The 17,293-nt window shown below is 49.5% G+C and overlaps 1 protein-coding gene across 1 annotated transcript in view; it reads left to right on the forward strand.

Annotated features, from left to right (window-relative positions):
* LOC120034284 (potassium channel subfamily T member 2-like) overlaps window positions 1-15,824 on the forward strand; it is a 63,520-nt gene extending 47,696 nt beyond the window's left edge. Inside the window, exons 19-26 of the mRNA XM_038980788.1 lie at window positions 1,191-1,325; window positions 1,481-1,592; window positions 2,983-3,084; window positions 3,202-3,285; window positions 14,516-14,644; window positions 14,818-15,163; window positions 15,381-15,465; window positions 15,707-15,824. Of these exons, the coding sequence (XP_038836716.1) occupies window positions 1,191-1,325; window positions 1,481-1,592; window positions 2,983-3,084; window positions 3,202-3,285; window positions 14,516-14,644; window positions 14,818-15,163; window positions 15,381-15,465; window positions 15,707-15,824 (1,111 nt within the window). The remainder of the gene's footprint in view (window positions 1-1,190; window positions 1,326-1,480; window positions 1,593-2,982; window positions 3,085-3,201; window positions 3,286-14,515; window positions 14,645-14,817; window positions 15,164-15,380; window positions 15,466-15,706) is intronic.
* The last annotated feature ends 1,469 nt before the right edge of the window (window positions 15,825-17,293 follow it).

The raw sequence follows: 17,293 nt of genomic DNA on the forward strand, positions 1-17,293 counted from the left end.
TCGGTACCCTGGTGGCATCATCTGCTTTTCACTCCTACTCTACTTATTTTCCTCTACTGCTAATTCATACTGTAGCAGCTACACCCCCCGAAGCTGTATATGGATTGACTTTGTTCTGTACTGTACATCATATCAGTTAGTCATTCCTGCTATCTGCTCACTGCTATTTCTCTGTATATGGACAGTGTCAGTTCTGTTCCAATCTTTCTGTCTCAAGACATAAGTCCTATAATCCCAAGCCCCTCTCTCTTTCCCCCTCCCTCTCTCTTTCCCCCTCCCGCTCTCTTTCCCCCTCCCTCTCTCTTTCTCCCTCCCTCTCTCTTTCCCTCTCCCTCTCTCTTTCCCCCTCCCTCTCTCTTTCCCCCTCACTCTCTCTTTCCCCCTCACTCTCTCTTTCCCCCTCCCTCTCTCTTTCCCCCTCCCTCTCTCTTTCCCTCTCCCTCTCTCTTTCCCCCTCACTCTCTCTTTCCCCCTCACTCTCTCTTTCCCCCTCCCTCTCTCTTTCCCCCTCCCTCTCTCCCTCCCTCTCTCTTTCCCCCTCCCTCTCTCTTTCCCCCTCCCTCTCTCTTTCTCCCCCCTTCTCTCTTTCCCCCTCCCTCTCTCTTTCCCCCTCCCTCTCTCTTTCCCCCTCCCTCTCTCTTTCTCCCTCCTTCTCTCTTTCCCCCTCCCTCTCTCTTTCCCCCTCACTCTCTCTTTCCCCCTCCCTCTCTCTTTCCCCCTCCCTCTCTCTTTCCCCCTCACTCTCTCTTTCCCCCTCCCTCTCTCTTTCCCCCTCCCTCTCTCTTTCCCCCTCCCTCTCTCTTTCCCCCTCCCTCTCTCTTTCCCCCTCCCTCTCTCTTTCTCCCTCCTTCTCTCTTTCCCCCTCCCTCTCTCTCTCCCCCTCCCTCTCTCTTTCCCCCTCCCTCTCTCTTTCTCCCTCCTTCTCTCTTTCCCCCTCCCTCTCTCTTTCCCCCTCCCTCTCTCTTTCCCCCTCACTCTCTCTTTCCCCCTCCCTCTCTCTTTCCCCCTCCCTCTCTCTTTTCCCCCTCCCTCTCTCTTTCCCCCTCCCTCTCTCTTTCCCCCTCACTCTCTCTTTCCCCCTCCCTCTCTCTTTCCCCCTCCCTCTCTCTTTCCCCCTCCCTCTCTCTTTCCCCCTCCCTCTCTCTTCCCCCCCTCTCTCTTTCTCCCTCCCTCTCTCTTTCTCCTTCTAGCCTGGACAGTCTGCTGCGTTGTGGGGTGACGTTTGCTGACACCATGGTGGTGGTTGACAAGGAGAGCTCCATGATCGCTGAGGAGGACTACATGGCCGACGCTAAGACCATAGTCAACGTCCAGACCCTCTTTAGGTGGGCTGCTCAGCCATACACAACCATTACACATCCATCACACCATACCATCCTGCAGAATCCAACAAATGTTTGTGTGCATTCATAGATATCTGCATTCAGGAAGCACTCTATGTCTAAGAATTTGATTGTGTCTCTTTCCTCTGTCCTCCCAGACTGTTCCCAGCCCTCAGCATCATCACTGAGCTCACCCACCCAGCCAACATGCGCTTCATGCAGTTCAAAGTCAAAGACCACTACTCCCTGGCTCTCTCCAAGCTGGAGAAGGTAACATTGTATTATGGTACTCTCTGTGGTGAGTCGGACCATCCTAGTCAGATCATCTAATGATGGGTCATGTGGGAATGTCAAAAGGAAGTGGTACTCCATTACTGTAATGCTTTTCCATTTCCCTGTCTCTCTCTCTTCCTGTCTCTCTCTCTTCCTGTCTCTCTCTTCCTGTCTCTCTCTTCCGCTCTCTCTCTCTCTCCCTGTCTCTCTCTCTTCCTGTCTCTCTCTCCCTGTCTCTCTCTTCCTGTCTCTGTCTCTCTCTCTCAATTCAATTCAATTTCAATTTAAGGGCTTTATTGGCATGGGAAACATATGTTAACATTGCTAAAGCAAGTGAAGTAGATAATAAACAAAAGCGAAATAAACAATACAAATGTACAGTAAACATTACACTCACAGAAGTTCCAAAATAATAAAGACATTTCAAATGTCATATTATGTCTATATACAGTGTTGTAATAATGTGCAAATAGTTAAAGTACAAAAGGGAAAATAAATAAACATAAATATGGGTTGTATTTACAATGGTGTTTGTTCTTCACTAGTTACCCTTTTCTTGTGGCAACGGGTCACAAATCTTGCTGCTGTAATGACACACTGTTTTAATAAAATTGGGTTTGTTTTGGAATTATTTGTGGATCTGTGTAATCTGAGGGAAATATGTATCTCTAATATTGTCATACATTTGGCAGAAGGTTATGAAGTGCAGCTCAATTTCCACCTCATTTTGTGGGCAGTGTGCACATAGCCTGTCTTCTCTTGAGAGCCAGGTCTGCCTACAGCGGCCTTTCTCAATAGCAAGGCTATGCTCACTGAGTCTGTACATACTCAAAGCTTTCCTTAAGTTTGGGTCAGTCAGAATGGTCAGGTATTCTTCCACTGTGTACTCTCTGTTTAGAGCCAAATAGCATTCTAGTTTGCTCTGTTTTTTTTGTTAATTCTTTCCAATGTGTCAAGTAATTATCTTTTTGTTTTCTCATGATTTGGTTGCGTCCAATTGTTTTGCTGTCCTGGGACTATGTGGGGTCTGTATGTGTTTGTGAACAGAGTCTTCTCCAGGTTAATCTCTCTGTAGGTGATGGCTTTGTTATGGATGGTTTGGGAATCGCTTCCTTTTAGGTGGTTGGAGAATTTAACGGCTCTTTTCTCTCTCTCTCCCTGTCTGTCTCTCTCCCTGTCTGTCTCTCTCCCTGTCTCTCACTCTCCCTGTCTCTCACTCTCCCTGTCTCTCACTCTCCCTGTTTCTCTCCCTATCTCTCTCCCTGTCTCTCCCTCTCCCTGTCTTTCTCTCTCCCTATCACCCTCTCCCTGTCTTTCTCTCTCCGTCTCTCTCTCTCCCTGTCTCTCTCTCCCTGTTTTCTTATTCCTGTGTATGGTGATCTGATAGAAAGAGAGAGAGAGGGGCTCCAACCTGGTCTTCATGTTTCGTCTACCCTTCGCTGCTGGGAAGGTGTTCAGTGTCAGCATGCTGGATACTCTACTGTATCAGGTTAGTCTGAACTCCCCAGCACAGCAACGCTCCATATTTCAAAACTCAGTCTACAATATTTGTATTGCCCCTTTATTGCTCAATGACCCTCTGTTGTTTGTTGTGTGTTCCCACCAGTCCTTTGTGAAGGACTACATGATTTCCATCACCAGACTGTTGCTGGGACTAGACTCCATGCCTGGCTCAGGCTTCCTCTGTGCTGTGAGTAACTCATCTACTCATTTCCTCAATAGTTATCATCAGAAAGCTATGAAATGTGATGATCAACAATATAATGTATAGTATACAGCCCTGCTTAGATTTTACTAAGGTTGAAGGGACGTTAGTGTAGCTGCCTGGTACTGAGGTTGAAGGGACGTTAGTGTGGCTGCCTGGTACTGAGGTTGAAGGGACGTTAGTGTAGCTGCCTGGTACTGAGGTTGAAGGGACATTAGTGTAGCTGCCTGGTACTGAGGTTGAAGGAACATTAGTGTAGCTGCCTGGTACTGAGGTTGAAGGGACGTTAGTGTAGCTGCCTGGTACTGAGGTTGAAGGGACGTTAGTGTAGCTGCCTGGTACTGAGGTTGAAGGGACGTTAGTGTGGCTGCCTGGTACTGAGGTTGAAGGGACGTTAGTGTAGCTGCCTGGTACTGAGGTTGAAGGACCATTAGAGTAGCTGCCTGGTACTGAGGTTGAAGGGACGTAGTGTGGCTGCCTGGTACTGAGGTTGAAGGAATATTAGTGTAGCTGCCTGGTACTGAGGTTGAAGGGACGTTAGTGTAGCTGCCTGGTACTGAGGTTGAAGGGACGTTAGTGTGGCTGCCTGGTACTGAGGTTGAAGGAACATTAGTGTAGCTGCCTGGTACTGAGGTTGAAGGAACATTAGTGTAGCTGCCTGGTACTGAGGTTGAAGGGACGTTAGTGTGGCTGCCTGGTACTGAGGTTGAAGGGACGTTAGTGTAGCTGCCTGGTACTGAGGTTGAAGGACCATTAGAGTAGCTGCCTGGTACTGAGGTTGAAGGGACGTTAGTGTGGCTGCCTGGTACTGAGGTTGAAGGAACATTAGTGTAGCTGCCTGGTACTGAGGTTGAAGGGACGTTAGTGTAGCTGCCTGGTACTGAGGTTGAAGGGACGTTAGTGTAGCTGCCTGGTACTGAGGTTGAAGGGACGTTAGTGTGGCTGCCTGGTACTGAGGTTGAAGGGACGTTAGTGTGGCTGCCTGGTACTGAGGTTGAAGGGACGTTAGTGTGGCTGCCTGGTACTGAGGTTGAAGGGACGTTAGTGTGGCTGCCTGGTACTGAGGTTGAAGGGACGTTAGTGTGGCTGCCTGGTACTGAGGTTGAAGGGAAGTTAGTGTAGCTGCCTGGTACTGAGGTTGAAGGGACGTTAGTGTGGCTGCCTGGTACTGAGGTTGAAGGGACGTTAGTGTAGCTGCCTGGTACTGAGGTTGAAGGGACGTTAGTGTGGCTGCCTGGTACTGAGGTTGAAGGGACGTTAGTGTAGCTGCCTGGTACTGAGGTTGAAGGGACGTTAGTGTGGCTGCCTGGTACTGAGGTTGAAGGGACGTTAGTGTAGCTGCCTGGTACTGAGGTTGAAGGGACGTTAGTGTAGCTGCCTGGTACTGAGGTTGAAGGTACGTTAGTGTAGCTGCCTGGTACTGAGGTTGAAGGGACGTTAGTGTAGCTGCCTGGTACTGAGGTTGAAGGGACGTTAGTGTGGCTGCCTGGTACTGAGGTTGAAGGGACGTTAGTGTAGCTGCCTGGTACTGAGGTTGAAGGACCATTAGAGTAGCTGCCTGGTACTGAGGTTGAAGGGACGTTAGTGTAGCTGCCTGGTACTGAGGTTGAAGGGACATTAGTGTAGCTGCCTGGTACTGAGGTTGAAGGAACATTAGTGTAGCTGCCTGGTACTGAGGTTGAAGGGGTATTAATGTAGCTGCCTGGTACTGAGGTTGAAGGGACGTTAGTGTAGCTGCCTGGTACTGAGGTTGAAGGAACATTAGTGTAGCTGCCTGGTACTGAGGTTGAAGGAACATTAGTGTAGCTGCCTGGTACTGAGGTTGAAGGACCATTAGAGTGGCTGCCTGGTACTGAGGTTGAAGGGACATTAGTGTAGCTGCCTGGTACTGAGGTTGAAGGGACGTTAGTGTAGCTGCCTGGTACTGAGGTTGAAGGACCATTAGAGTGGCTGCCTGGTACTGAGGTTGAAGGGACATTAGTGTAGCTGCCTGGTACTGAGGTTGAAGGAACATTAGTGTAGCTGCCTGGTACTGAGGTTGAAGGAACATTAGTGTAGCTGCCTGGTACTGAGGTTGAAGGACCATTAGTGTAGCTGCCTGGTACTGAGGTTGAAGGGATGTTAGTGTAGCTGCCTGGTACTGAGGTTGAAGGAACATTAGTGTAGCTGCCTGGTACTGAGGTTGAAGGAATATTAGTGTAGCTGCCTGGTACTGAGGTTGAAGGACCATTAGAGTAGCTGCCTGGTACTGAGGTTGAAGGGACGTTAGTGTGGCTGCCTGGTACTGAGGTTGAAGGGACGTTAGTGTAGCTGCCTGGTACTGAGGTTGAAGGGACGTTAGTGTGGCTGCCTGGTACTGAGGTTGAAGGGACGTTAGTGTAGCTGCCTGGTACTGAGGTTGAAGGGACGTTAGTGTAGCTGCCTGGTACTGAGGTTGAAGGGACGTTAGTGTAGCTGCCTGGTACTGAGGTTGAAGGTACGTTAGTGTAGCTGCCTGGTACTGAGGTTGAAGGGACGTTAGTGTAGCTGCCTGGTACTGAGGTTGAAGGGACGTTAGTGTGGCTGCCTGGTACTGAGGTTGAAGGGACGTTAGTGTAGCTGCCTGGTACTGAGGTTGAAGGACCATTAGAGTAGCTACCTGGTACTGAGGTTGAAGGGACGTTAGTGTAGCTGCCTGGTACTGAGGTTGAAGGGACATTAGTGTAGCTGCCTGGTACTGAGGTTGAAGGAACATTAGTGTAGCTGCCTGGTACTGAGGTTGAAGGGGTATTAATGTAGCTGCCTGGTACTGAGGTTGAAGGAACATTAGTGTAGCTGCCTGGTACTGAGGTTGAAGGACCATTAGAGTGGCTGCCTGGTACTGAGGTTGAAGGGACATTAGTGTAGCTGCCTGGTACTGAGGTTGAAGGGACGTTAGTGTAGCTGCCTGGTACTGAGGTTGAAGGACCATTAGAGTGGCTGCCTGGTACTGAGGTTGAAGGGACATTAGTGTAGCTGCCTGGTACTGAGGTTGAAGGAACATTAGTGTAGCTGCCTGGTACTGAGGTTGAAGGGACATTAGTGTAGCTGCCTGGTACTGAGGTTGAAGGGACGTTAGTGTAGCTGCCTGGTACTGAGGTTGAAGGACCATTAGAGTGGCTGCCTGGTACTGAGGTTGAAGGGACATTAGTGTAGCTGCCTGGTACTGAGGTTGAAGGAACATTAGTGTAGCTGCCTGGTACTGAGGTTGAAGGAACATTAGTGTAGCTGCCTGGTACTGAGGTTGAAGGACCATTAGTGTAGCTGCCTGGTACTGAGGTTGAAGGAACATTAGTGTAACTGCCTGGTACTGAGGTTGAAGGGGTATTAATGTAGCTGCCTGGTACTGAGGTTGAAGGGACGTTAGTGTAGCTGCCTGGTACTGAGGTTGAAGGAACATTAGTGTAGCTGCCTGGTACTGAGGTTGAAGGAACATTAGTGTAGCTGCCTGGTACTGAGGTTGAAGGACCATTAGAGTGGCTGCCTGGTACTGAGGTTGAAGGGACATTAGTGTAGCTGCCTGGTACTGAGGTTGAAGGGACGTTAGTGTAGCTGCCTGGTACTGAGGTTGAAGGACCATTAGAGTGGCTGCCTGGTACTGAGGTTGAAGGGACATTAGTGTAGCTGCCTGGTACTGAGGTTGAAGGAACATTAGTGTAGCTGCCTGGTACTGAGGTTGAAGGAACATTAGTGTAGCTGCCTGGTACTGAGGTTGAAGGACCATTAGTGTAGCTGCCTGGTACTGAGGTTGAAGGGATGTTAGTGTAGCTGCCTGGTACTGAGGTTGAAGGAACATTAGTGTAGCTGCCTGGTACTGAGGTTGAAGGAACATTAGTGTAGCTGCCTGGTACTGAGGTTGAAGGACCATTAGAGTAGCTGCCTGGTACTGAGGTTGAAGGGACGTTAGTGTGGCTGCCTGGTACTGAGGTTGAAGGGACGTTAGTGTAGCTGCCTGGTACTGAGGTTGAAGGGACGTTAGTGTGGCTGCCTGGTACTGAGGTTGAAGGGACGTTAGTGTAGCTGCCTGGTACTGAGGTTGAAGGGACGTTAGTGTGGCTGCCTGGTACTGAGGTTGAAGGGACGTTAGTGTAGCTGCCTGGTACTGAGGTTGAAGGGACGTTAGTGTGGCTGCCTGGTACTGAGGTTGAAGGGACGTTAGTGTAGCTGCCTGGTACTGAGGTTGAAGGGACGTTAGTGTAGCTGCCTGGTACTGAGGTTGAAGGTACGTTAGTGTAGCTGCCTGGTACTGAGGTTGAAGGGACGTTAGTGTAGCTGCCTGGTACTGAGGTTGAAGGGACGTTAGTGTGGCTGCCTGGTACTGAGGTTGAAGGGACGTTAGTGTAGCTGCCTGGTACTGAGGTTGAAGGACCATTAGAGTAGCTGCCTGGTACTGAGGTTGAAGGGACGTTAGTGTAGCTGCCTGGTACTGAGGTTGAAGGGACATTAGTGTAGCTGCCTGGTACTGAGGTTGAAGGAACATTAGTGTAGCTGCCTGGTACTGAGGTTGAAGGGGTATTAATGTAGCTGCCTGGTACTGAGGTTGAAGGGACGTTAGTGTAGCTGCCTGGTACTGAGGTTGAAGGAACATTAGTGTAGCTGCCTGGTACTGAGGTTGAAGGAACATTAGTGTAGCTGCCTGGTACTGAGGTTGAAGGACCATTAGAGTGGCTGCCTGGTACTGAGGTTGAAGGGACATTAGTGTAGCTGCCTGGTACTGAGGTTGAAGGGACGTTAGTGTAGCTGCCTGGTACTGAGGTTGAAGGACCATTAGAGTGGCTGCCTGGTACTGAGGTTGAAGGGACATTAGTGTAGCTGCCTGGTACTGAGGTTGAAGGAACATTAGTGTAGCTGCCTGGTACTGAGGTTGAAGGAACATTAGTGTAGCTGCCTGGTACTGAGGTTGAAGGACCATTAGTGTAGCTGCCTGGTACTGAGGTTGAAGGAACATTAGTGTAGCTGCCTGGTACTGAGGTTGAAGGGGTATTAATGTAGCTGCCTGGTACTGAGGTTGAAGGGACGTTAGTGTAGCTGCCTGGTACTGAGGTTGAAGGAACATTAGTGTAGCTGCCTGGTACTGAGGTTGAAGGAACATTAGTGTAGCTGCCTGGTACTGAGGTTGAAGGACCATTAGAGTGGCTGCCTGGTACTGAGGTTGAAGGGACATTAGTGTAGCTGCCTGGTACTGAGGTTGAAGGGACGTTAGTGTAGCTGCCTGGTACTGAGGTTGAAGGACCATTAGAGAGGCTGCCTGGTACTGAGGTTGAAGGGACATTAGTGTAGCTGCCTGGTACTGAGGTTGAAGGAACATTAGTGTAGCTGCCTGGTACTGAGGTTGAAGGAACATTAGTGTAGCTGCCTGGTACTGAGGTTGAAGGACCATTAGTGTAGCTGCCTGGTACTGAGGTTGAAGGGATGTTAGTGTAGCTGCCTGGTACTGAGGTTGAAGGAACATTAGTGTAGCTGCCTGGTACTGAGGTTGAAGGAACATTAGTGTAGCTGCCTGGTACTGAGGTTGAAGGACCATTAGAGTAGCTGCCTGGTACTGAGGTTGAAGGGACGTTAGTGTGGCTGCCTGGTACTGAGGTTGAAGGGACGTTAGTGTAGCTGCCTGGTACTGAGGTTGAAGGGACGTTAGTGTGGCTGCCTGGTACTGAGGTTGAAGGGACGTTAGTGTAGCTGCCTGGTACTGAGGTTGAAGGGACGTTAGTGTGGCTGCCTGGTACTGAGGTTGAAGGGACGTTAATGTAGCTGCCTGGTACTGAGGTTGAAGGGACGTTAGTGTGGCTGCCTGGTACTGAGGTTGAAGGGACGTTAGTGTAGCTGCCTGGTACTGAGGTTGAAGGGACGTTAGTGTAGCTGCCTGGTACTGAGGTTGAAGGTACGTTAGTGTAGCTGCCTGGTACTGAGGTTGAAGGGACGTTAGTGTAGCTGCCTGGTACTGAGGTTGAAGGGACGTTAGTGTGGCTGCCTGGTACTGAGGTTGAAGGGACGTTAGTGTAGCTGCCTGGTACTGAGGTTTCAAGGACCATTAGAGTAGCTGCCTGGTACTGAGGTTGAAGGGACGTTAGTGTAGCTGCCTGGTACTGAGGTTGAAGGGACATTAGTGTAGCTGCCTGGTACTGAGGTTGAAGGAACATTAGTGTAGCTGCCTGGTACTGAGGTTGAAGGAACATTAGTGTAGCTGCCTGGTACTGAGGTTGAAGGAACATTAGTGTAGCTGCCTGGTACTGAGGTTGAAGGACCATTAGTGTAGCTGCCTGGTACTGAGGTTGAAGGGATGTTAGTGTAGCTGCCTGGTACTGAGGTTGAAGGAACATTAGTGTAGCTGCCTGGTACTGAGGTTGAAGGAACATTAGTGTAGCTGCCTGGTACTGAGGTTGAAGGACCATTAGAGTAGCTGCCTGGTACTGAGGTTGAAGGGACGTTAGTGTGGCTGCCTGGTACTGAGGTTGAAGGGACGTTAGTGTGGCTGCCTGGTACTGAGGTTGAAGGGACGTTAGTGTAGCTGCCTGGTACTGAGGTTGAAGGGACGTTAGTGTGGCTGCCTGGTACTGAGGTTGAAGGGACGTTAGTGTAGCTGCCTGGTACTGAGGTTGAAGGGACGTTAGTGTGGCTGCCTGGTACTGAGGTTGAAGGGACGTTAGTGTAGCTGCCTGGTACTGAGGTTGAAGGGACGTTAGTGTAGCTGCCTGGTACTGAGGTTGAAGGTACGTTAGTGTAGCTGCCTGGTACTGAGGTTGAAGGGACGTTAGTGTAGCTGCCTGGTACTGAGGTTGAAGGGACGTTAGTGTGGCTGCCTGGTACTGAGGTTGAAGGGACGTTAGTGTAGCTGCCTGGTACTGAGGTTGAAGGACCATTAGAGTAGCTGCCTGGTACTGAGGTTGAAGGGACGTTAGTGTAGCTGCCTGGTACTGAGGTTGAAGGGACATTAGTGTAGCTGCCTGGTACTGAGGTTGAAGGAACATTAGTGTAGCTGCCTGGTACTGAGGTTGAAGGGGTATTAATGTAGCTGCCTGGTACTGAGGTTGAAGGGACGTTAGTGTAGCTGCCTGGTACTGAGGTTGAAGGAACATTAGTGTAGCTGCCTGGTACTGAGGTTGAAGGAACATTAGTGTAGCTGCCTGGTACTGAGGTTGAAGGACCATTAGAGTGGCTGCCTGGTACTGAGGTTGAAGGGACATTAGTGTAGCTGCCTGGTACTGAGGTTGAAGGACCATTAGAGTGGCTGCCTGGTACTGAGGTTGAAGGGACATTAGTGTAGCTGCCTGGTACTGAGGTTGAAGGAACATTAGTGTAGCTGCCTGGTACTGAGGTTGAAGGAACATTAGTGTAGCTGCCTGGTACTGAGGTTGAAGGACCATTAGTGTAGCTGCCTGGTACTGAGGTTGAAGGAACATTAGTGTAGCTGCCTGGTACTGAGGTTGAAGGGGTATTAATGTAGCTGCCTGGTACTGAGGTTGAAGGGACGTTAGTGTAGCTGCCTGGTACTGAGGTTGAAGGAACATTAGTGTAGCTGCCTGGTACTGAGGTTGAAGGAACATTAGTGTAGCTGCCTGGTACTGAGGTTGAAGGACCATTAGAGTGGCTGCCTGGTACTGAGGTTGAAGGGACATTAGTGTAGCTGCCTGGTACTGAGGTTGAAGGGACGTTAGTGTAGCTGCCTGGTACTGAGGTTGAAGGACCATTAGAGTGGCTGCCTGGTACTGAGGTTGAAGGGACATTAGTGTAGCTGCCTGGTACTGAGGTTGAAGGAACATTAGTGTAGCTGCCTGGTACTGAGGTTGAAGGAACATTAGTGTAGCTGCCTGGTACTGAGGTTGAAGGACCATTAGTGTAGCTGCCTGGTACTGAGGTTGAAGGGATGTTAGTGTAGCTGCCTGGTACTGAGGTTGAAGGAACATTAGTGTAGCTGCCTGGTACTGAGGTTGAAGGAACATTAGTGTAGCTGCCTGGTACTGAGGTTGAAGGACCATTAGAGTAGCTGCCTGGTACTGAGGTTGAAGGGACGTTAGTGTGGCTGCCTGGTACTGAGGTTGAAGGGACGTTAGTGTAGCTGCCTGGTACTGAGGTTGAAGGGACGTTAGTGTGGCTGCCTGGTACTGAGGTTGAAGGACCATTAGAGTAGCTGCCTGGTACTGAGGTTGAAGGGACGTTAGTGTAGCTGCCTGGTACTGAGGTTGAAGGGACATTAGTGTAGCTGCCTGGTACTGAGGTTGAAGGGACGTTAGTGTGGCTGCCTGGTACTGAGGTTGAAGGGACGTTAGTGTAGCTGCCTGGTACTGAGGTTGAAGGGACGTTAGTGTGGCTGCCTGGTACTGAGGTTGAAGGGACGTTAGTGTAGCTGCCTGGTACTGAGGTTGAAGGGACGTTAGTGTGGCTGCCTGGTACTGAGGTTGAAGGGACGTTAGTGTAGCTGCCTGGTACTGAGGTTGAAGGGACGTTAGTGTGGCTGCCTGGTACTGAGGTTGAAGGGACGTTAGTGTAGCTGCCTGGTACTGAGGTTGAAGGGACGTTAGTGTAGCTGCCTGGTACTGAGGTTGAAGGTACGTTAGTGTAGCTGCCTGGTACTGAGGTTGAAGGGACGTTAGTGTAGCTGCCTGGTACTGAGGTTGAAGGGACGTTAGTGTGGCTGCCTGGTACTGAGGTTGAAGGGACGTTAGTGTAGCTGCCTGGTACTGAGGTTGAAGGACCATTAGAGTAGCTGCCTGGTACTGAGGTTGAAGGGACGTTAGTGTAGCTGCCTGGTACTGAGGTTGAAGGGACATTAGTGTAGCTGCCTGGTACTGAGGTTGAAGGAACATTAGTGTAGCTGCCTGGTACTGAGGTTGAAGGGGTATTAATGTAGCTGCCTGGTACTGAGGTTGAAGGGACGTTAGTGTAGCTGCCTGGTACTGAGGTTGAAGGAACATTAGTGTAGCTGCCTGGTACTGAGGTTGAAGGAACATTAGTGTAGCTGCCTGGTACTGAGGTTGAAGGACCATTAGAGTGGCTGCCTGGTACTGAGGTTGAAGGGACATTAGTGTAGCTGCCTGGTACTGAGGTTGAAGGGACGTTAGTGTAGCTGCCTGGTACTGAGGTTGAAGGACCATTAGAGTGGCTGCCTGGTATTGAGGTTGAAGGGACATTAGTGTAGCTGCCTGGTACTGAGGTTGAAGGAACATTAGTGTAGCTGCCTGGTACTGAGGTTGAAGGAACATTAGTGTAGCTGCCTGGTACTGAGGTTGAAGGACCATTAGTGTAGCTGCCTGGTACTGAGGTTGAAGGAACATTAGTGTAGCTGCCTGGTACTGAGGTTGAAGGGGTATTAATGTAGCTGCCTGGTACTGAGGTTGAAGGGACGTTATTGTAGCTGCCTGGTACTGAGGTTGAAGGAACATTAGTGTAGCTGCCTGGTACTGAGGTTGAAGGAACATTAGTGTAGCTGCCTGGTACTGAGGTTGAAGGACCATTAGAGTGGCTGCCTGGTACTGAGGTTGAAGGGACATTAGTGTAGCTGCCTGGTACTGAGGTTGAAGGGACGTTAGTGTAGCTGCCTGGTACTGAGGTTGAAGGACCATTAGAGTGGCTGCCTGGTACTGAGGTTGAAGGGACATTAGTGTAGCTGCCTGGTACTGAGGTTGAAGGAACATTAGTGTAGCTGCCTGGTACTGAGGTTGAAGGAACATTAGTGTAGCTGCCTGGTACTGAGGTTGAAGGACCATTAGTGTAGCTGCCTGGTACTGAGGTTGAAGGGATGTTAGTGTAGCTGCCTGGTACTGAGGTTGAAGGAACATTAGTGTAGCTGCCTGGTACTGAGGTTGAAGGAACATTAGTGTAGCTGCCTGGTACTGAGGTTGAAGGACCATTAGAGTAGCTGCCTGGTACTGAGGTTGAAGGGACGTTAGTGTGGCTGCCTGGTACTGAGGTTGAAGGGACGTTAGTGTAGCTGCCTGGTACTGAGGTTGAAGGGACGTTAGTGTGGCTGCCTGGTACTGAGGTTGAAGGGACGTTAGTGTAGCTGCTTGGTACTGAGGTTGAAGGGACGTTAGTGTGGCTGCCTGGTACTGAGGTTGAAGGGACGTTAGTGTAGCTGCCTGGTACTGAGGTTGAAGGGACGTTAGTGTGGCTGCCTGGTACTGAGGTTGAAGGGACGTTAGTGTAGCTGCCTGGTACTGAGGTTGAAGGGACGTTAGTGTAGCTGCCTGGTACTGAGGTTGAAGGTACGTTAGTGTAGCTGCCTGGTACTGAGGTTGAAGGGACGTTAGTGTAGCTGCCTGGTACTGAGGTTGAAGGGACGTTAGTGTGGCTGCCTGGTACTGAGGTTGAAGGGACGTTAGTGTAGCTGCCTGGTACTGAGGTTGAAGGACCATTAGAGTAGCTGCCTGGTACTGAGGTTGAAGGGACGTTAGTGTAGCTGCCTGGTACTGAGGTTGAAGGGACATTAGTGTAGCTGCCTGGTACTGAGGTTGAAGGAACATTAGTGTAGCTGCCTGGTACTGAGGTTGAAGGGGTATTAATGTAGCTGCCTGGTACTGAGGTTGAAGGGACGTTAGTGTAGCTGCCTGGTACTGAGGTTGAAGGAACATTAGTGTAGCTGCCTGGTACTGAGGTTGAAGGAACATTAGTGTAGCTGCCTGGTACTGAGGTTGAAGGACCATTAGAGTGGCTGCCTGGTACTGAGGTTGAAGGGACATTAGTGTAGCTGCCTGGTATTGAGGTTGAAGGGACGTTAGTGTAGCTGCCTGATACTGAGGTTGAAGGACCATTAGAGTGGCTGCCTGGTACTGAGGTTGAAGGGACATTAGTGTAGCTGCCTGGTACTGAGGTTGAAGGAACATTAGTGTAGCTGCCTGGTACTGAGGTTGAAGGAACATTAGTGTAGCTGCCTGGTACTGAGGTTGAAGGACCATTAGTGTAGCTGCCTGGTACTGAGGTTGAAGGGATGTTAGTGTAGCTGCCTGGTACTGAGGTTGAAGGAACATTAGTGTAGCTGCCTGGTACTGAGGTTGAAGGAACATTAGTGTAGCTGCCTGGTACTGAGGTTGAAGGACCATTAGAGTAGCTGCCTGGTACTGAGGTTGAAGGGACGTTAGTGTGGCTGCCTGGTACTGAGGTTGAAGGACCATTAGAGTAGCTGCCTGGTACTGAGGTTGAAGGGGTATTAATGTAGCTGCCTGGAACTGAGGATGATGAAGGTGGGGTGTTTGGGGTCTCATAGATGAAGATCACTGAGGAGGACCTGTGGATCCGCACCTATGGTCGACTCTACCAGAAACTGTGCTCCTCCACCGGTGACATCCCCATCGGCATCTACCGCACTGAAGCCCAAAAGTTACCAGTCTCTGAGGTACCTGTCTGGAAAGAAAGATCATCATTTACAGGAGTCAATGACACCAAGCTGTACATCATCATGATGTTTTAGTGATAAAACATCAACACCCAGAATAAAAACTCGACTCACTCAATAACTGCTGCTTGATATTGGTCTGAGCTGTGTGTGTGTGTGTCTCTCTTTCTCAGTCTCAGGTGTCCATCACAGTGGAGGACTATGAGGACACCAGAGAGCCCAGAGAACCCCTGCTGTCCCGGAGGGGTCCCCACCGCAACTCCACCTCTTCCGAGCCCCCCTCCTCTTCCTCCCACTCCTCGGACCACCCCCTCCTCCGGCGGAAGAGCATGCAGTGGGCCAGAAGGCTGAGCAGGAAGGGGGGTCGGGGGCCCAGCGGGTCGAAGGGGGCCACAGGAAGTGCTGCGGAGAGGATCAGCCAGCAGAGACTGACCCTGTTCAGACGCTCTGAGAGACAGGAGCTCAACGCTCTGGTCCGCACGCGCATGAAACACCTGGGCCTCTCAGCCACCGGATTCAGTGAGTGCTGTTGGATATGTTCTGAGGGGTGGATGTGTGGTCATGTAGCACTGCACTGTGCCTGCCTAATGGAATAGAACCGTTTGTTCATAGCTTTGTGTTTTCCTCCACAATTTTTTTGTCAACATTACTAAGGAACAACTTAATTGGTATCATTTGAGTTCCTGTGACATGTCATGTTTATTTCCTGTCTTGTGGTGTGTACTTCCTGTGTCAGATGGGATGACGGACCAGGGCAACAGGTTGTCTTACATCCTCATCAACCCCTCTCCTGACACCAGGCTGGAGCTGCACGATGTGGTGTGAGTACACAATATCCTGATGGCTCAGTCAAATCACACATCAATATACTGGTCCAACTTAAATTAAGTCTTGCACATTCACTCAGGAAGAAATCACTAAAGTTAAGTGGGTAACCCTTCATAAAAAAGCCAGCAGGTATAATGGTTTATAATGGTTTATAACTTGTTATAAGAATGTAGGAGCATTTGTTAAATGTATTATTCATCTAAGTGTGTCTTGGTGTGTGTGTCCCATGTCCAGGTACTTGATCAGACCAGACCCTCTGTCTCTGTTGCCTAACCAGGGGGGCAGTAGGAAGGTCAGCAACAGCCGCTCCGAGGGCCACAGGTTCGACACACAGAACAGCACCCATTTGTGAGCGTAGACAACAGAACTCAGCAGCATAGTGGGAGTGGAGAGAGAAACGAGAGAGAGAAAGAGAGACAGAGAGAGTGCGCGAGAGAGACAGAGAGAGAGTGAGGGAGAGAAAGAGAGAGAGAGAAACAGAGAAAGAGAGAGAGAGGGGGGAGATATACTATAGGGAAGGACACATGTTCCACATCTACTCTGAACAGACAGTCACAGCTGTCACTTAGTTTTCTATTCAGAAACTCTCAAATGCATGGACCTTTTCTACAAGCTGATTGGTTTAATTTAAGCACCGTTTCATTTTTGAAGTGGAGAGCTGGGGACACAGAAGTGCATTCAATGAACTTGTATTTGTATTTATGTATGTGCATGTACTGTATGTGTGTTATGAGCCAGACACTGCCATTTATATCTGGACAGCCAAAGGAACACATTTCCAAATGACTGTTATTTTTCTGTCTCTATGTGGTTGTGTGTGTCGAGGTGATTGCAGCCGGGCCAACAGTATGCTGATCTGGCGTTTCATAAATATTTTTTGTACCTTTTTATCTGATCGTACTGTTACTTTAACTCTCAGTCAGTTCCCACTTTCATCTTTAAGCTCACCAGCAGCAGAGGAAGCCAAAGAGCAGTGATTACCTGTCAATTTCCACAATTAGAGAGCTAGCAGGCATACACTAATGCTGGATAATCTATAACACCATTTACTGTCTTCAGAAAGAAAGGGAAAAGCCTTGAAGGAGTGACCCAGTCGATGAGTATCTCTTGAACAAAGCTAATATTCGTTTACTGATTCATGTAACTTTATGGATAGTTCTAAGTGGCCAAGGCCAGCCTTTCTGTCTCTGTTAGTTAGTTATTTAGTTAGTGTTTACCCTTCCCCACATCTCCTCAACCAGCTCGCTATTCTATTATTGTCATGCATGTTGGAGAGTCATGCATGTGGAAACCAAGGACTTGAAAGCCGTGTGAATCTTTGTCTAAAACCCAGCAGAGGTTTAGCAGAGATGGTGGCGCCACCGTGTGGTGAGAATGCTGCTCAGCATCCCTGCACTACAGTGCCCTCATTCAGTGCTGTTTCAACAGATATGGAAATATGTATATATTAAAGTTGCTATACATCTACTCTTTCAATGGCTCAGTTTGATTTCCAGTTCATCAGGTTTGTGGTATATGGCCAATATGCCATGGCTAAGGGCTGTGTCCAGGCACTCCGCTTTGCGTCGTGCGTAAGAACAGCCCTTAGCCGTGGTATATTGGCCATATACCACACCTCCTCATGCCTTATTGCTTAAATAGACCACCATTATGACCACCATTTTATGTATTAGGGTTCCTTCACTTTCCATTTATCACACTGGTTCACATTCAGTCCTACTCTCACAGAAACCCACTGCCTCTATTATTATACTCTAACCTACTCACACACTCACAAACAAATATACAGTCGTTATTAATGACTCAATAGATTAGATTACT

This window comes from Salvelinus namaycush, chromosome 41, assembly GCF_016432855.1.
Source record: "Salvelinus namaycush isolate Seneca chromosome 41, SaNama_1.0, whole genome shotgun sequence".
Taxonomy (NCBI): Eukaryota; Metazoa; Chordata; class Actinopteri; order Salmoniformes; family Salmonidae; genus Salvelinus; species Salvelinus namaycush.